We start from the raw sequence: 20,696 nt of genomic DNA, 5'->3' as shown, positions 1-20,696 counted from the left end.
AAAAATTCAATTTTTTTAATGAAACAGGTAAATATTTCGTTTAAATTTGATAATAAAGTGCAAAATGCGGCAATAATTTATTATTAAATTGGCCGGTCACTTCCACAAAAGAGGTTGACGTGGGTTGTTTATGGTACCCTTTAGATTTACTAGAAAAATTGTCAACAAATGCTTACAAACGATGAGGTATTTATTTGAGTTGTAAATCTTGGTCATTTTTCGCTGTTAATGTTAAAATTGGAATAATTCAAAAACTAATAATTATCTTTTGATGCGAATTTCATAAATCTGTTCTTTCAATTAATTGTGAATTATGAGCGTGTACGAAAAAACAAAATTTTTTTTGTTCAAAATCGATTTTTTTTATTTTATAGCCCCGAATGAAGTGATAAGGGGAAATTGATTGCCCACATTTGAAGTCTTATATCAAGGAAATGTAACCGTAATGTTTCGTAATTTTCACTACTTGTCTACATAAATGTACACTGCGTACGATATCGAAAAATGAATAAACATATTTTCGTTTAATCCCAAAAAGACAGCAATGCAACATTACAATCCTAACTCATTTAAATTTTAGTAAGCCGTTAATGTAAGATACATACCTACTATGATTTTTGCCATTTACTAGTTAAAAACATGGAAATGTGTAAAATATAACACTCATAACTGTTGATAGAAAAACATTCGCAGTAAACACTAACTCTACGAAACAAATAAATTTGATGTGACATAAGTCCTGAAAAAATACAAATTTAAGAGCTTAGATTTTTAATTCAAATTCTGCTACAAATACCTATTATTCACATCACCTAATATGGGAACAATACCAACATTAAGCAATTACATGTTATCATAATTAAAATTAAAATATCAAGAAAATGCACTTAAATTCGAGATTGTTCATTAAAACGTCACATTTAACACGTGTTCTCGTAATGTTACGAAAATACCGAGTTTCATCTTAGCGTTCATTAAATCATGATTCGTATCGCTGCTTTTAATGAAGTCATGGCAAATGCAGAAAATACATTTTGATACAGGGTAGACGTGTTAACAAAAACATGAGTACCACATTACAGAACAATCACAATCACAATCCAATCTTTCACCTTTGTCGAGAAAAAGAAGTCATTCATTTACGCAAGACAGAGAAGATACCGAACAAAATTCAATCTTGTCTACAACTAGATACAAAAAAAAAAAACTAGGATATCAGCTGATTCCCTCCACTTGCCATTAATTCAGGGTACTTGAATCAAACACCCCTACTACTGGGCCATTTTCCCTTTCCGTCTAGTATCGATTTAGCTGGGAAGCTGCGCGAATCATGACCCTGAACTTATACAACTCCAAATTTAACCCCCTCCCTTAGAATCAGCTGTGTTGGTTACGAAATGTTTTGGTCTGCGGTGGTGAGAAACAAAACAAACTTTCGAACGTGTGGTGTTTTACAAAAATTCAATGCTAAAAAAAAAAACGCTTCCTTGCAGCTCCCCAATTCATTATTAAACGAAACCCCACTCAAATCTCAAAACAACAGAGCAGCACTGACCTGACCCAAGCATTTGACCGTACATTTATAAAAATTGGTGGATACGTTCGTTCGTTAATTTACAAAAACCAATGAAAACATCATTCCTGTTGCAACAATATGACGATGGGAATTTTTAAATGTGGTCACGAAAACTGGACAATTTAACGTACGAAAAAAGCTGCAGTTTATATAAAATAAATCTAAAACAGTTACATTTCAGAACCGAATCACGTGATAATAACGAACCATTTCCCAAAATAAATGTTCTCATCACAGTGTACGTAAACTGTAACCTGCCAAATGACGCATTTAGTAAAATGTAAGCCAAAAACAATGCAAATGTTACGGTGCAAAATATAACTGAATTATATTACGTAACACTTAAATTATCTGGAACCGTCGTCGCTTAAGTAATTTATGTCTGGTTCAAGGTCGGAGACTATCAAAAAATTGGCCTGTTTGTCGCTAAACCAGCAATATACACTTTAAAAGATGCGTAATATGGCTGAAAGTCCTAGAACATACTCGTAATTTAAAAATCCGTGCCTGTGTTGTTGCATTCGAATTAACCGACCAAATTAAATGAAAATTTGCAGAAATGCGGGCGACCAGCTTGAGAACAATCTAATTGACTCCAGCCCCTATGCCACATGTCAACGAAACAAAAGAGTGTAGAAAAAATGTATTTATCAGGCTCATGAAATAAACAGAAACTGTTAGGGTACAAGTACTATCGCACTGGTCTTTGCCCTTGGTGATAATGTAATTAATAAATTATGAATGTTATTTTTTAATTGGGTCAACAATTATTGTAAAAAATACGTAACATTTTTGTTTACTTCTTGCAAAAACGTATTTCCCAACAAAAAATAATTGAAATCGCGTACACCTTCGACCAATTTCGACGTTATCGGAAAAGCTTTTCTTTGACGTGCCAGTTAATTATGAAAACAAACAACACAGACAATTCGATCATTTTCAAAGTACGTAACGACTCAACAAAAACACTTCCGACCTTTGACGGTTCAAAAATCAGAAACATTTTCGTGTTGGACACAATACAATCACTAGATTACCAAATAAATCAATTTCCTCGTTTCTTCAATGACCGACATCAAGTCATTTTAGTAAAATTTCAAAAATATCACTTCCTCCCTCATACCAGTTGGACAAACATGAACGACGACATCCTCATTTAGTAGAACTTGACTTGTTTATACGATGACAAAAAATATGAATGGGCACGGATAAGGAGGCACGACTCCCAGTCAATCGCTGAAGCTGAAACACCACGACTAGAATGAGGGTAGAAAGTGAAACCACTATCATAGGGGGTGGGTGTCCAAAGACCGGCGCCCTTGCGCGAACCGTTTGGAGGGGAGGAACGTCAAGCTGCACATTCCTGACGATACAACAATATAAGGGGTGGTATTTTGAAACCGATTCCGATGCAACATTGTGCAACCAGGATGTGGTGAAGCTGAACCGTAAACGTTACTCACCATGACTTTCAATTTCTAAATTATCAATAGACTTTTTTTTTAAAGAGAATCCTAAAATTCTGAAATTGTGACTGATACAACAGCAACAAAAACACACCCCAAAGAAGAATGAAAATACTCACTGCTTGAGGCAAATAAACTTAGCAGATGTTGCACTTATTTCGGCAAGTATTTTAAGAATAATAATGCGTCAATGACTACAGAACGACTTTTATTACCTTTATTTACGGACTTTATTTTTCTCTTGTGAAGGAGGTCAAAAACCGTAGTACCATTTAAAAAGCGCAAATGATGTGAATTGGGATGCATTAAATTGTGAAAATTCTAGTTCGTAAACAACTCTGAAAGAACAACACTTAAAGACAACACTGTCAAATAAACCAACTTAAAACAGAAGGGAGGCGTGAACTATTTTTAGATTCCATTAAAAGAATGCATAACCTAGGACAACCGCAGGAAATAATCACTCAAAACTTGAAAAGGGAAAACGACATGAGTCCACATTATCGATCACGTCAATTATAGTACTTTTTCATCATATTTTTATGACACGGTGTCAAAGAGAAAGTTTTACGAAAAGTTCACACTGTTCACAGCGGAATTTATATCTTTATTATTAATACAGAGAATTAATTACTAGATACACATATGTATTATTTTTCTGAAAAAACAGTTATCAAAATATGTATGTTTTTGTGCCAAGTTTTAAAAATACAACAATTTATGTTATTTACGTTCGTAAAGAATGGCAAAAAATATAGGCACTGGCTAAAAATTCCATTCAATAAAACTTCAGCTGGCGACTGTAAAATGCATTACACTTTAATTGTCCCATAAGGATGCGAGTTTGGACCACCTCCATTTAAATTTATTATTTGGCGAAACACCTTTCAGCACTATTTTATTCCGAGTAAAAATGATAGGTTGCCTGCAATTTCCCCACATTACACAACGGCATACGTGACAAACTACTGGTAAAAAACCAACGCTTTGAGGTTTCGCCGTGCCTCCTAGCAGGAAATTATTAACCGCTATCTAGTTTTGTAACTTTGTGCAATATTAATTGGGATTTGTGAACGTTTTGTTCGGAGTAATAATTTGTTCGCCTTGAAGACAATTTGAGAATGAAAAAAAATGTGGGACACTCCTCTCGCCCTGGGTGTAACGACCTCTCCGAAGTCTACTATCAGTCTACCACAACCGACATAACTTTCAATAAGTCATAGCTCAGGAACGTGACGCAAGTCAGGTGCGTGTAAGCGATAAGTGGAAGGTGTGTTCTTAAACCATGACCTCGGATCTTCTCTCATAACTGGCAAATGTTGTGCAATAATTGGAAAATTGTTTCGGTTGCGACTTTATGCGATTCTTCCAGTTCTCGACTTGTGTGTGGGGATGGCTTTTTCGGAGAGATCAATACCGGAGCCGGCAAAGCAGAGCGATTAACAAGCGTTCTTGGGGTGTTAAACTTCAACTGCCCCTATTACATCTAATTAAGGACTACATTGTATACTCCTTTATGTTTTATACCTTCAAACTAATAAATTTTAACTGCGTGCCGATTACGAAAGATTACTCGAATTGTTGCAAATTGATTAGGCTTCGCAGTAAAAATGATTCCGCTTTGGGTAAACATTTTTTTAAATTTCTATATTTCGAAGGATCGTATTTTTTCCATATAAGCGTGAATGAACCAAACAAATAGCAAATAGGTTCGATAAAACAGCAGTTGTTTTTGGAACGGTGCCATCCCCATTTCGTAATACACTGGGACCACTGACCCAATCAGATCCGTGAGTTTCGCTAACTGAATTGTCAAGGACGATTATTTACGAGCATTGTTTCAATTTCATTGGTTTGACTGAAAAAGTAGCCGCGACAAATTCAATAAAGCTGAATGTAACTGAAAAAAAAGAAAATTCCATCACCACCGAAAATCTTGCCAATTAAGATACCCACGTAATTCGACATTTCGGTATTTTGTTTTGGCATTACGTAAACGTCACAGGTAAATATCTGTTTGAGTAACCGTGTTGGCTCCTTATTTTTAAATTTGGTATTTTCGGCCCGTGTTGGTGACATTGAATACTATTTTCGATACAGGATGCACGTTTTACACAAACAAAGATTCATTTGCCCCTGTTACATAACGGACTGTTCACTTCCTCGCAGACGAAACATGCTAAATCACACATAAACATATTAATTATAGGCAGTGCGATCCATCAATTGCAGGTTTCCTGCCAAAATTATGTCCACGACATCTGGTAAATATCTACGAAAAAATATTACTCGGAGTACCGAAAAGAAAATTCTTACATTTACGGAGATACCAGCGCACCAAAGCGATTCTGGGACAAGGACTGACAGATTCGTTGTGTCATCTAATTACACGGTTATCATTGAGAAAAGAAAGTACAACCACATGCTGAAATTGAGACTACGACAAGCAACACTCTTGGGATATTTCGGTCTTATTCCTATTTATAACAGGTCTCTGATGCAGTTGTCAGACATACATAGAACGGGACCATTTGCCAGCGTTACAAAACAGCTGCGCGATAAATAAATTCCGTACCTAATTTTCATCCCGGTATGACAAAGAAAAAATGCGACCGTGTTTACCTCCGACTTGACGAAAAGGAAAGATTATAAAAGTTGCGGTTCACCAACCGCTCAATACTGCATATTTTGAAATCAACAACAGTAAAAGTTGATGGTCGACGTGACTAGGCACAAGTTATAAAAAAGAAATTGAAACGTCGATCAACATAACAAATAATTAATAATTTTAGAATTAGAACCTGTAACACTGAAAGATATAACATTTTTGTAGACCGTAATCTACAAAATCCAAACATATTTTTTACGGGCAAGATACGCCAAGAACAACTTCATGAATGAGTCTAATTGTAAAGATTTCCCAGCGTCTGTCTCTTCTAAGTAAAATTTTGATAATATCGAGTGCTCAGTTGAAAAATTCATCAAGTAGCCTTTGAATTTTTCGTAACATTGTGAAGTATGTCTTAGATGGTCATGATCATTGATCATTCACAAAAGTTAGGTTAGGACCACGTTAAGAAGTGACATTTTTGACTAAATTTATTTTATAATATGTAATGTGAGTGGCAGGCTATCAAAAAAGTTTATAATTAGAGCAGGACATGTCTCTGGCCTACATGTTTGGTAACATTGAATACAAAACCTCTTAATTTGACGAAAGTCGCAGCGATGTGAATTTGTAAAATTTTAGGTTAGGTATTTTTTAATTTTTATATTGAGAGTTGGAAGCATTAAATGCACACCAAGACATTATTGCCTACGTTGTCGATAAGCCAACTGCAAAGATACAATTTTCTTGGATAATGTCCTGGCTTCAATTCCTGCACTGTACTGCTATGACATGGTAGGGAAAATTTTTTAAATTCTTGTGCAACATTGTGTGCATTGTTCCAACAAAGAGCTTTTGGTGGATTAATTAAATTGAAATTAAATTTAATCACAGTTCAATTCCACAGAAAACGAAATTCAACTCGTAAAAAGACGTTGCGCTCGCAAAACACAACTGACATCTGTCAAAGAAGGCACCATCCCTTTTTCGTTCTGTCCTCTTTCACCAAGAAGTCATAGTTATCTTGATAAACTTTTGATTTGAACACCCGTTACGTAATAAGTAATTTTTTTGAAAAATATCGGGCGTTCAAATGAAATCCTGGGCTGAGTAGGCGTTGAAAAAATTAAACCGTTCAGAACAGTGTAAAGTTTGAATTTCCCGCCGTTTGATATGAAAGATATTTGTTTATATTTAATCGGGGCATAATTGAACATGTTTGTTTTCAGCAAAGGGTGCCCTTATATATTTGCTTCGAGAATAGGAATCGTTAAGTTATTCTATTTTTAATGTAAAACATTGCAAAGAGAGAAAAAAAGAAAGATTTTTTTGGCTTTAAATTTTAGGTTAACTGTCAACATACTCCAATTAATCTACGCTTTAAAAAAGTACAACAATTGACGGTTTCCAACGCCTTCCCAACCCAGGATTTCATTTGAACGCGCGATATTTTATAATACAATAGTTCTGACATATTGTTTAGTTTGTAAATAGCTTCGATAACCATATTAAAATAAAACTTTTTATTCTTCACCATTCTTTTCCTATTATGAAGTAGAACCAGTTAAAAATAGAAATACTTTTGATGGAATGACAAGTACATTTTTTGTAGTAAGGTTTTTGTACACGTATGGTTACGCAAGACTTCGCTTTCACGGTGGCAGCGGGTGTCCGTTTTCTTTCCTTTAGAAAAGCACTACGGCTCGTGTGACGTTAACGTCACCCTTTCCATCAGCCTAACAACTCTATCCATCAAACCCTAAATGTACAACCTAAATAGCTAGGTAGTAAATGAAAGATGAGTAAACAGGAGAGCATAACACATTTGCTTGTCTATCTTACTTCCGATTGTGGATTGACGTTTCAAAACGTTTTTGACAGTTTATTTTGAAATACTTCTTCTTCTTGATAAAAATAAACTCGAATACAAGACAAATTCCCCTAGAACCTTCCGGATTCCGACCGTCACTGGCCCATCAGAAAAAACACACGCCAAAAAAAAATTCTCAAACGATCGTGCGACGCAAAATTCAATTAGTCCGGCAGGGGCACGGAAGTGGAAAAAACTCGGGAGCGCTTGTGGACGAAGTGTCACACTTGTTTTGAACGTTTCTTGTAGGTAGGCAACCAACTTAACGTCGATAGTGTTATATCAATTTTATTTAACATCGACCGTGTTCTATCAATTTTATTTAACATCAACCGTGTAATATCAATTGTATTAAAGATCGACTGTGTTATATCAATTTTACTTACCTGAAACGACGACCTGATTGTTCAAAACAAAAAGTGTTTTGTTTAAAACTCAGGATATATCAATCAACATGATAAAAATTTTGAACGAGGACACTACCGCAAACGCAAATTACCGAAAGTATGACACGGAAATTTAAAAAATAAACTTACCTTATAACGTAATTAACACAAACTACGCTTTGCGGTTTCATCGTTTTGCTGTCATTGATTAGGGTGGCTTGAGTAAGAACCCACACGTATCCTCCGGTTTTTGCGAGAAAACGGTAGCGGTTTGTTTCACATTGTCCTTTGGAAAACACTGAAATAGAAGAATTATAAATAAACACTGATTGCAGTTACTTACTTACTAATACAGTTGGCTTCAAAAAAAATGGGAAATGAAATTTGACCTAATGTGAATTGGAAATTTAATTTGTCAATTTATGTCAATTTGTGTCTGTTTGACAGTAGTATTTCTGACATTTAAGTGCAGTTTTTTAACCTAAATTCTAAAAGGTCGTTTCAAACTATAAAAATTTAATAAAATCTGACAGAATTTTTTCTGACAGTTCCCGTTTTTTTGAAGCCAACCGTATGAAATCAAATAATGAAAATTATTACATTTAGGGGAGAGTGGAGCAAGTTGTTACAACACTTTACCGTTGTTTTTTATTTAATTTAAGAGTACATATAAAAAGTATTATACATTAAGGAGCAATAAATCTTTAACTAAAACAATCAGATGTAATTTTTGTTATAATTATTTACTAAAAACTGTTGTAAATATGTATGTAAATAAACTGATGTAAAGTACATACAACAACCTTCACCGCTGTGGGGCAAAAGTAAAAAATTTCCGCAATTTTAAAAAGCAGTCATCAGCAATATCAAATTTGTTCAGACTGTATTCTTCCAATTTCACGATAATAAATTATGAAGGTAATAACTTATTTCTTTGAACAACACAAATCCAATATTATTTTTATAAAATCTATCATAATTTGATAAAAAATTGTAATATGTATTTAAAAAATGTTGGAAGGTCCTTATTATCTCTGATATTTTTCCCTCCCCTACGTTGGAAAAATAACTAAATGGAAAATAGATTTATTTTATCCCTATGTAGTTGAAAAAAAAGTAGCCAAAAAAATTTTCTGAAAATATTAGTTCGTTTTTATAACAAACATTCTAATTTTGACATGTAATGTGTCACTTCAAAACTGACTGAAATTTCTAAATGTCACTCTTTTCACAACTAATTAGGAAAAATTTATTTCAACACTAGTGTCGAAAAATAAAAGATATTTGGTTTGGATTTTTCCGAAATTACTGATTAAGTGATTACATATATTGCATGTTTTGCGGCCTCTTCGGTATCACTTGCTATATCACAAATTGAATCAAACATTTTTCCTACATATGTATTCAGATCCCATAAGTCACAAAGGTGGTACGACTGTATAAAGGAAGCTTATAAACTGACAAGCGAAATAATCGTAACTACTTAATTTTCGATACAAATCATGAAATTGAACATTTCATCAGTTTACAGTTTAAAGATGCTTTTTTGTCAAAATTAGAAAAAAAACTTTGTACGAAACACGTTAGGAAATGCCATTTTGTGAAACTTGTGCGATTTTGCGGGAACACGTCCCGCAAACATTCCCCTCGTTACACAAAATGAGACATTTCCTAAATGGTCACATAAATAAAGCTCATTTCACGAGAGAATTCCGTTACGTCACAAATTTATTGCTAAGCTACGACTATCGCCACGCTAATATCACATACCTACGTTAGAGGAGATTTTTGAAAATCCATGTCGACTAACCCAAATAGACGCAATGACGTAACGGAATTCTTTCATGAGACGAAGTGCAGCTATTATGCAACAAATGCATAATGTAGTTCAACACAGGCGAGTGCAGAATCCTCTGAGTAAAAAAGACACTTTAAGCATAAGCTCCATGCAATTTTTTTCTACGACTGCTTGCAATGAAAAACAATCAACATCGAAACGCAAATCTAAAATTTGGCGTTTCTAAAGCGAAGTTCGCGAGACAACTTCAGCTGTTTTCAGTGCATTTTCCGCTATTTCGTTGCATTTGTAAAACGCCAGAGTGACATAATGATACGCTACGACACATTTATTACCATAAAGAGATGTTTTATCTAGTAAAAATAATAAAAGACACTACAGTTTTTTTAACCATGTGTATAAAAAAAAAATTGTTGTAAGCACATTTTTGGAAAAATACTCAGACGTTTGTATTGATAAATTTGCGTTTTTCAATTCAACGAATGACGATAGCGAGTTTTAAATGTGTACGTTGTTAACGCATTTAGTATCACTTTATTAATCTAAATGACAGAGGATTATTTGAACCAGTAACAATCGGCCCCCTGTTATTTATCTACTCGTTCAATCAAAAGTAAATCATAATTACGAATCAAACATGATCAAGTTATCTGTCTTGGCAACAGTTCTTGCGTGCTTCCAAAACATTTTATCCCTTTCGTTTATCCATGCGATCATCATTTCCAAGAAAATCAAAAAATTGGCGCAAGTGTCTGAAATAATCTACACAAAATATACATTTTATGCGACCAGAATTTAGCTCAAAAGCGCTATAAAATCGAGTTTCAGATTGCAGTCTAAAACAGCGTCTCATCAACAATTTTAACTGACAGAACGACGCCGACAGACCACTGCCCCCGGACAACAACTTCCCAAGAAAAACTGCCAACGAATTTTATTATGTTTTATGGCCGACTTTATGGCTGAAAGTAAAACTTGTAAAAAAAATTACACCAAGACCGTTGCACCAAAAACTTGAGAAATCAATGACGGTCATAATCGATATGTTCGCGACCATTTTTCTGCTTCAAGTCAGCAGTTTTTCGTGAAAAGGTCAGTGATCTAAATAGATTCAAGATGACTTCAGTCGAGATCGTCTATTTTATGACCGGACCGAACGAGATGGTGAAAACTGAAAAACTCGATTGCGGTTCGGGCCATAATTACGGTCCCGAATTTTTGCGAAATTGCAACCCGCCCTGTTTACGACTCCGTCACAGTTCGTTTCCTCGTAACGACATGCAAAGTGTGATACTTAATAACAACCGCAAAATTACATCCCCCAGAAGCTCGCTTGCTCATTTTTGCGACGTTGTAGCTCATAGTGACTATTGCTTTTGAGCTTTCTGCGCGACGAATCCACCCATGTGACGTAAGTCGAACAGGACAAAGGACTATTTTCAGGAGATTCACCCCGGTTTACTACGACACTCATCCTGAACCAAAGACAATTTTCCAGTATAAGGATTACAAGCAATTCTGTTGAATCTTGATTCTCGGCTTCGAAAGTGATTCCGCTGAAGTCGCCAGTTTCTCTCGCAAATGATTTAAATCTATCAGCTATCTCTTACGTTGATAAATGTTGAAATTCGTACTAAAATCGCGCAGAATTTTATTATCCGTGCATCAATCCTGGCGCTCGACATAACATGACACCCCACACGCATGAATACAAAGCAGAACGATGCGTTTACGGCGCTGAACGAAAGCGTCATTTGGAATTTTCGTCCTTTATCTACGAATTCAACGATCCCGCAGGTGTTACACCATATAAAAATGTTGTAAAACTGCTGTACAAAATCTTAAATTATGATAACTGTTTGTAAATTATATGAATATGTATTTACAAAAAAAAAACATGAATGAGGATGATGTAAAATTGGATTTCAGGTAGTGAGTTAACTCGAATTACATCGACAATTTAACACAATCATGTAAATTGGAGCACCGCCTTCCGAATATAAATTAAGTTTAACCACACCAAAACACGCAGGCCATCCCTTGCCTTACGATGCCTCATGCGTGGAGTCTACTTGCTTTATCCTTAATTAAAATCTTTTCACTTAATTCCTGCACGGGGAGTAATTTGCCTTAAGAATGACAAACACGGTTCTGTACACAAAACTTTCGAGTTAATGAAGACGGTAAAGCTTAATAAACCACTCAAATGGCATCAATAATAGGTCAAATTTAATTGAAAGATAATCGTCCAAGTACGCAAACAAAAGCGTTGTCATGTATGAAACCTAAAGCCCCCCCAATACATGTGGATTACATACAAAATTTGGTTCATCCTAATCCGACAAATCAACAAAGAATTAATTATGTATTCTAATAATTAAAAAAAAAAAAACTGATAAGTATGGTCAATACTACAATACTCATGGCGAATAATAATAATTTTTCCATTTCGTTTTAGTGGGCTAAATGAATCAAAACGTTTTTATTGTCGAAGTTATTATGAAACTAAACTGAAATTAAACTATTCTCTAACAATATCAAACAATCAAACATTATTAAAGCAGTAAACCAGGTGGTTACGTGTATCTGGTGGTTATTTAGGATCACCTGTTGAATGTAGTATCTATCACTTCACACAACATAATGATTGATCTCGAAAATTGTTCTTTAGAAGTTATACCGCATGTTCGAGAAAATTTGAGAACCCAATTCGCCATGAGAAATAAATATGGGTCGTAGATTGATTGAATAAAAGTGAGTCCAATGTCTCAGTAACGTATCAGACTTTTTTACTTTACGGAAAAAGCCAAATAGCTTATCCACAATCCTGCGATACCGTTGAGATTACCATAACCGCAGTTGTTCATTTAAAAATATTATGCTTAGTTCAAATGACCATTTAGAATCAATAGCATGAAGTAAGTTACGTGTTTCATTATTGGAAAGTGTTCCCGTTTTGTTAAAATAAATTTCCAAAATCTACAATACTTTTTCATAGAAAACGATTACGTAACACAGATGACAAAAATTTCGGTATGAAGATAACACAAGGGACAACACAACAAATTTTAACTTCGAATTTGTTTCCTTGATGACAGTATATTTCTTCTTAAAGTTCTACCACCTTACGCTCAGAAAGTGAGGTTAAAAAATAATTTGCTCCACTTTAGAATTTATGCGATATATTTTTTTTTATGAATTTATAATTTATTAATTTATAATTAAAGGAGGCAATGACTTTAAAATTACCGTCGACACCTTGATTTGAATTGTCAAAGTGATACTTCAAAATTCAATACAAAATATGAAACGGCGAGTTAATAAATTTAAATTATCTCACGGTACTACCAGAATAAAAACACTGTTTTTTTATCTCAAACTGGTGGGAATTTAGATCTTGAAATAGTTGAAAACTGCGTTTGCCGATTCACGACAAAGTATTTTAAAAATTCCCGGGTGTTCATTTAAATGTATCCTCAAAGTTGGCGTTGAAGAGCCGATTGTGAACGCACCACGGATTACAGATCACAGATCAAATGTTTAAATCTAACCTCACTTTTTGCGTTGTTTGTGTTTTTACTCTCAATGCTAAAGACGGTGTGTTCACAATCGACTCCTCAACGCCAACTTTTTAAATGAACACCCGATACTATATGCAGAGTAACATAATGTTTCTAGGTCACACTAGAAAATCATTTTGGACATTTTTCACTGCAGGAAAAAGTGATTATCTTTTCTAATGTAATAAACAATATAAATCATACCTATGGCTAATACATAGAGCAAAATGATACTGATGGAGAATGTTTAGCCATGCCGTATCTTCAGAACTAGAGCTAGCACTTTTTTTTGTTTGTTACTATATTCGTAATTGGCAGACACGTGCGTATTAACCTAAATTATCTTACTGCATTCAGTAAACATTTTGGATGTTGACCAGTGTCATTACAGAAGTAAATTATGTAAGCAGTGTCCAATATTTTCTGCCGAAAAGAACATACTCGCATTAAGTGGGAAGGTGATATTTATAAAATAATTGTAAAATCACGATTCCAAGAAAATTAGATATAGTGGCAATTATTTCAAATAAATTGTAATTACCATCATGTATTTCTTTTTTTTTTCACCAACTACACAGTTGCCATTTACGTTAAAAGATACGCAGACTTAATCTTTATTGAAAGTAGATAAAAGACATTTTAAACTTAAATAAAAAAACAAATTTAAGAGAAAATCGTTAATACTGCTAGACGAGAAAGAATTCCCTCGAGAGTAACAATACAGTTCTTAATCGAGATAAGACTTTTGCCATCCACACTTTCAACATCCCAGAATGATAAAAAAGAGCCGTGCCATAATCGTAAATCGGGATAAAGAAGAAAATTGAAGCTGAGAAATGTCCTGCAAATCAACTTGACAAAATTTCATGGGCTCTTAAAAACAAGTTCGTATTAAAAAACATAGATTCGCAGTTGAACAATCCTTATTTAAAAGACGATACTTTACCCAGAAACGATAAATTAAACATTTTATTCACGACTGTACGATCAGTCGTTTCTTTTGGTTATCATCCTATAAGTATACCTACAGGTCGCTAAAAAATATGGATACAGCAAAATATTTTCAGAACGGTTTAGCAGAGTTCGTTATCATCTGAAATTGTTTTCAATTTTCTAAGGTCATTTGTTTTGAAGATACAAGGCTAACTTGATAATTTTTTGAATATGGCACGGGAGGTCAAATGTTATATTTTTGGAAGAGTATTTTTTTGTAAATTCAGTGATGTAACACATGCTCACCTTTATTGTTATTAAAAGGTTTAAAAAAATCAACAATGTATTTGTAATTTTAATTAAATTAAATTAAATTATTAATTAAATAAAATTTTGTTCAACGTATTCATTATTGCCAGGCAGAAATGGAAATCATTTTGTAGCGTAAAAATTTTGAACTTTGCGTTTAGGTTTTTTATTCTTTTTTTATTAAAATGTACCTATTTTATCCAGTTAAATGTCTAATTTTTACACTTATTATTACCTTTTATTTATTTTTTCGTCAAAATACATGCGGCAAAGAACTAGCGATAGATAAAGGCAACATTTCCAAGGATAACTAAATTTTAAATTTTTCAAATTTTATTAAGTCAGCCTTGTATCTTCAAAACAAATAATGTTAAAAAGTTGAAAAAAATCTCATATGAAGAATTTAAACACTTCTAACTGTGTGCCAAATTTCAACAAGCTCTGGTAAACCGTTCTCAAAATATTTAGCTGTATCCATACTTTTCAGCGAGCTGTGTGTATTCACAGGGAATTAAGGCACAAAAATTATGCAAATTCCATTCTTAACTTCCAATTTCACAATTGACATTATACGTAGAAAAATTATTATTAAGATGAAACTTCTCGTTTTATATGCAAATAACATGTGATTTGGGTCGCGTTACTTTAAGTATTTACTAAAGGGAAACGGCACGATTTGCATTTTTACTACACCCTGCATAAAAACTCAGTCGCGAGGTGCATTAACAAACAGGAACAGTAACATCACGGACTATACGATTCGTTTCGTTTAGAATTTTTAAACGACTTCATCATCATTAAGTGGCAAATTCATATTCATTTTGAAAGCAAATGAATCGTTGAATTTCAATCGATCATCTGAAGAAAAGAATTGTCTATTCTGTCAGCGTTACAAATTGTTGAGAATTTAACTTTAAACCCCAAATTCATAAGATAATATTTCTGACATCATTCTTTTAACAATGAGTAATGATAACATAGGTAATAAATTCAAACAAATTTGTTTTGAGGACATTATTGCTTGGAAGGAAAATTCTTACCTCATAGACTTTGATTACGGCCAAAACAAACAAGAACAAAGAGAAATAAATAACAAATCCAGTAAGCAAGGCCTCTAAAAATATTGTTTATTACGACATGGTATATAGGGGCTGCTGTATGCGCTGAAATTAAATAACTTGGGAAACTCGCATTTTATAAAAATCATTTCAGCCTCAAAAGAAAATAGGACAATTGAAAATGATCACCCATTTACGTGCGCGGCAAACGTAACTCAAAAATTTCACCAAGTTTGTAACTGGGCAATTCTGTATTTACGCAAATAAGCAATTTCGTTTTCGCAAAATTAATTTCACCTCTTGGCTTTGAACTTGAAAATAATATCCCTGAACTGAAAATATATTTAAACGAAACTAGTAAACATAATAAGCTAACATAAATTGGCTTATATTCAAAAGAATCAGGTGATTGCAATCGCTATGCCACAACCTCGCATAAAATACACAAAAAGCAATATGGTGTTTACTGTGCAGGGAAAATCTTGTCGCAAATAAAATACAATGCGTGACGATATACTTAACATACAAGATAAGGTGGAGCAGTAGCTTGTTTTCTTCATAGAGGCATAATGCTTAAGATAATCAGGCCCGTTATTCTCTTCTTCGTTGTTTTATTGAACTTAATTTTAGGTGAAGTAGTTTTCGTGAATAGAACATGTAATTCGTACAACTCTACTCCTATGTTTAACTTTGAACTGAACAAGGTAAATAAATATCAACTTGAATTACGTAAATAAAGTTGTTTTTTTTTTTTTTAGTTGGTTGGAAAATGGTACGAAATTGCAAAATACGGGAAACCGGAAAAATGCACAACAGATTACATAAAATATGATCCCCATCTTCGTCACTTAAACGTAACACACCATACTGGACCATACAAATACGGTCACAACACCACAATAATTATTGAACAACGCTTCAACTACGGAATGGATCTTGAAATAATAGAACATGGAGCCTCCAGTTTTCCGGCAAAAATACTTACAACAAATTATTACGACAACCCCGTTATTTGGTCTTGTAGAGATTTATTAAACGGTTCTCAATCTGTTCGTAAGTATTAAATAAAATGTATTTTAAAAAAATTAACAAGACATTTTCAGAAAAGTTGGTGATTCTAAGTAAATACAACGATGTAAAACTGAATAATTTGGGTACAGTGATTCAAGTTTTAAACAACACTGGTATAAGTAAAGACAATATAGCACTCAACATGGTTGATCATTCGTCAAACAGTTGTAACTCTACTTCTAACAATAAGAATACAACACATTACGGTAATTCGACTCATGTACACTCTAATAGTGGCGGAAAGGTAACTACAATTCTGAACGTTCCTGTTATCTCTTTATTGTTTGTTACTATATTTTTCAAAAATCTATGTATGTAACTAGAAGGGCAAAATATGTACATAAACAGTTTATTATTATAATGATAAAAACACGAATGCTATTTTTTTCTGAAAGAAATAAAAATACATAATTTATTTGGTTGCGATCCTTTAACACGTTCATTGCCTTCCAAACAACATTTATTATTATCATTTATGAATCTTCGAAAATAAAAACGGAAAGGCTGCCAAGAATTTGGCACATGTAGAGCAGCGTTCAGTTTACAAGTAAAAAATCATACGTTTGTCACGTGAATAGTGACAAATGATCAAAAAATCGCACTTATGCAACCTGAAAAAAACACATCTGCTTTGAAAAACGTAAAATTTTAAAAATATTACTCTGCAAAATATATGGATTTATTGCTGTGATATCTTTCTATCTGATTTTCGATGTATAAATCTAAGCATCTCTTCCTTAAAACAGGAATAAATTATGTTATGCAAAATTATTTTTTCGTTTCCAAAAAATTTTAATCCATTATAGCTATCACCCCATTTTTTTAACGAGTTCTTACCCTGCAACAAGAATTATCTCGGAAACCATAAAATAAAATCCTGGCATTAGCGTTATTTAACCTAAATTTGTTGATTGACACTAACATCAACACATTTGTATTTTCGTATTTTTAACTGTTTAACTGTGTCAACATAAGAAAATTGAATTTTAAAATTTTGCCAAAATTAACGTAATTACGACAAACTAAAAATTAAACATGCTTTCCATTCTTCATACGTACTCATTTCTGGATAAATTTGTATTACTCTACGCTGTAAATACAGACTGATTCACATAACTTTCCGACCCTACGAAATTTAAATGCAACCAGTAATACGTTATTCAGTGATAACTTGATACCTTTATTTACTATGAAATCTGGACACTCCTGGCATTATTGACAATCACTTGACAGTTCCTTTTTGTATAATTTTGAAATAATTTTTGTTAATTATAATGGGCTCCAAATACCAAAGGATCGATATGATATTGATATATGATGAATCAGTTTCTTAAATAATGAAAAATATTGTCGATTATGTACTGCCATTTTTAAATTTTTGTAATTGATACTTTTGTGAGAGATGTCCAAACCATACAAAACTTTAAAATAATTCATGTTTTTGGATCAAGTTATGAATGAAAAACGTATTGCTGGTGCATTTAAATTTCGTTAGGTTCGAAAAGTTATGTGAATCAGTCTGTATATACACTCCATGGACAAATAAAACTGGGACAAAAATGACAATCACATAAATTCAAAATTTACAAATTTCCATCGTTTAATGACGGCTTTATCACAAACAGGTTAACTTTGGTATGGCATATTATATAGAAACTGACAAATATATTGACAATTCAACAGTGTGATTTACATAGCTTAAATTTTAAGTGTCCCAGTTTTATTTGTTCATTGACCGTACATGAAGGGTATTTCACGAGTGATAATGAGCCCGGCGGAATTGAAAATGCAACCCACAATACATTTCCAAAGATGCATTGCTTCATAATGTTTTGAACCAAACCACACACCCAACATGAAATATTTTTAAATAACTCATTAATGATTAAATAGTAATTATTGTTGTCGTGGTTCTTTGATTAAAAAAACAAACTATAATCGGGAGTAAATTTCCAACTTCAATACTTTTTTTCACCGATTGGAGTAATAAAACAGTTAATAAAGATAAAAATGTAAAATTTGCTAATATCCGAAAATCAAGGCCTTTTTCAGATCATCAAAATATGACATATTAGTTACATTAACTTTAAGTGTTTCATATACTTTTTGATAAATAATAGATATGAAATGGAAAGAATCATTTGAGATTCCCCACTATAAAATAGTTATCAACCAAACAAAATTCCAACATGAAATAAATGTTTTAACTCCCATAATGACTCTTTTATATGATTAGAAAGTATTTTAGTAAAATTAACAAATAAGAGTCTTGATTAAATGCACATAAATATATGCAAACGAATACAATCCAATTCAAGATTAAAACCTGTTATGCAATTATGTTCTGTTATTGTGGTTTCAGCATTTCAAAAACATACCAATAAATAAAGGCGGTGTCTACTATAATCTAAAAAAAATCAGACGAATTTGTTTTCTAAAAAAAAACCTCAACAAAATTGCATAAAACTTCCCACTGCAGAATCGTTACCGGATCTTATGACAAATTAAAAATAGCAACAATAACGTTTAGCACTTACAAAATATAAGTGCGAAGTCCTTATTTGTTGAGAATAGAAAATAACTACTTTAAACGGACTTTACATCTGCATCAGATATAAATATTGCATGACTTATACAACGTAATCGTTTTTGTTAATACTTTTTAAATGTTTGTATCCAAACATGTACTTTCATAATTTATGTTTTCGATCATATTTTTTAATTGAACTACTCAAAAACAACTCGCTTTTAATACTTGTTGCAAAAAAGAACGCAATAAACTGCAGAAAATGAACAGAGGTCACAATGTTACTGTTAATGTAGCAAAACACTTACAGCATTTAAAAGCCGAACAAATGGAATCGCTGTCCATGGCGTGATGATATTCATAAACCGATTTGCCAACCAAATCCTCTGAATCATATCCCAGGACATCCATCATTCTACAAAAACAAATTTACTAAAACACTGAATAAATTGAGAAAAATCAAACGAACATTTTGTCATCTGCGTCTGTAAATTTCATGTCTAAACTGTGTTTTGTCAAGAAGGTCTGACGTGGTAAGGGCGCCTCGATGTTGGAAGGATGTGGAATAGGTTGCCCGACAGCAACAAGACATCTGCGTAAACCGCCCTTCGAGCCTTCTTCATCTGTGTCGTCTTTAGTCTCTATTATGTGGCCAGTACAGTGGATAACCTAAAATTTTGCAAAACAAAATTACAAAAACGGCCATTTATTTTTCCTACAAAAATACCTTGTATGTAGCTGATTTGAGATTAACTGATCTGCCTTTACTGGTGAGTGTGCATTTTAGTCTAATGAAAAAAGACTTTGGAGTTTCCGATTCCTCGCGTGTTTTAGCAGATAAAATTTCTTTTATTTCCTCGTGATCACAGGGATGGCTATACTCGAAAATGTTCTGCCCCATCAAATCGATCTGTGGCAAAATTGCAAACTAATTGATCAAACCGATTCGAAGAAATACCCAAGCAATTTGGTATATTTCCCATTTGTTTGACTTTAATCACAGAGTAAAAAACCAATTTTACCTGGGTGATTCCAAGGTAATCGCTCACGTTCTCGGACATATAAACAATATCACCTTCCGAAGACATCACCACCAAAAATCCCTCCAGTGATTTCAAGAAGATTGAATCATCCACTAAAATCTTGTGGTCATCCGGTTCTGGGGGTTCCGGTACTGCAATATTTACGCTGCAATTACTGGAATTCCGACGTGGGAAAAAACATTTTACCTAAGTTGATCATATCCCTGACCCGAAGATACGCAATGGCCAATCTCATGACGGAGGCTTTGTCCAGCTGAGAGACCTGTTCTTGAGGGACGGGTAAAACAGTGGCCAAATCCGTGAAAACCTCCGTCTCTTTAGACCGACGAGATCGGGCAGCATCTCTGGATTTTTCCTTTCGCTTTTCATTATTCCTGAAAAAGATAAATAATATCACTACAAAAGTCCTAAGCGTTAATGCAAAATTACAAAGTAATTATACAATGAATGTACCGTTTACTGAAAAAAAAAAAATCACCTACATTCTCGTA

General features: G+C 33.4%; 2 protein-coding genes and 1 long non-coding RNA gene across 5 annotated transcripts in view; 1 reads left to right on the top strand and 2 right to left on the bottom strand.

The window, feature by feature from the left end:
- The window catches only part of LOC138123884 (uncharacterized), a 30,321-nt gene extending 13,271 nt beyond the window's left edge, over window positions 1–17,050 (top strand). Inside the window, exons 1-4 of one of the 3 annotated variants that reach the window (XR_011156938.1) lie at window positions 12,720–12,737; window positions 16,195–16,268; window positions 16,323–16,617; window positions 16,668–17,050. Coding sequence is in view for 1 of the 3 variants with exons in the window: in XM_069038715.1 (XP_068894816.1) it covers window positions 16,195–16,268; window positions 16,323–16,617; window positions 16,668–16,954 (656 nt within the window). In the remaining 2 variants the exon portion in view is untranslated. Of the gene's footprint in view, window positions 1–12,719; window positions 12,738–16,131; window positions 16,151–16,194; window positions 16,269–16,322; window positions 16,618–16,667 lie in introns of those variants that run through there. The other 2 variants (XR_011156937.1, XM_069038715.1) reach the window with 2 other exon arrangements.
- LOC138122770 (uncharacterized) overlaps window positions 1–20,696 on the bottom strand; it is a 186,709-nt gene that overhangs the window by 134,022 nt on the left and 31,991 nt on the right. The window lies entirely within an intron of this gene.
- sima (similar) overlaps window positions 1–20,696 on the bottom strand; it is a 33,800-nt gene that overhangs the window by 11,745 nt on the left and 1,359 nt on the right. Inside the window, exons 2-7 of the mRNA XM_069038709.1 lie at window positions 20,392–20,579; window positions 20,185–20,336; window positions 19,890–20,072; window positions 19,632–19,831; window positions 19,471–19,577; window positions 8,057–8,204 (exon numbers count right to left, since the gene is read on the bottom strand). Of these exons, the coding sequence (XP_068894810.1) occupies window positions 8,057–8,204; window positions 19,471–19,577; window positions 19,632–19,831; window positions 19,890–20,072; window positions 20,185–20,336; window positions 20,392–20,579 (978 nt within the window). The remainder of the gene's footprint in view (window positions 1–8,056; window positions 8,205–19,470; window positions 19,578–19,631; window positions 19,832–19,889; window positions 20,073–20,184; window positions 20,337–20,391; window positions 20,580–20,696) is intronic.

This window comes from Tenebrio molitor, chromosome 2 (assembly GCF_963966145.1).
Source record: "Tenebrio molitor chromosome 2, icTenMoli1.1, whole genome shotgun sequence".
NCBI lineage: Eukaryota > Metazoa > Arthropoda > Insecta > Coleoptera > Tenebrionidae > Tenebrio > Tenebrio molitor.
Note: the sequence above shows the minus strand (reverse complement) of the source record. Positions and strands in the feature narration are given on the sequence as shown.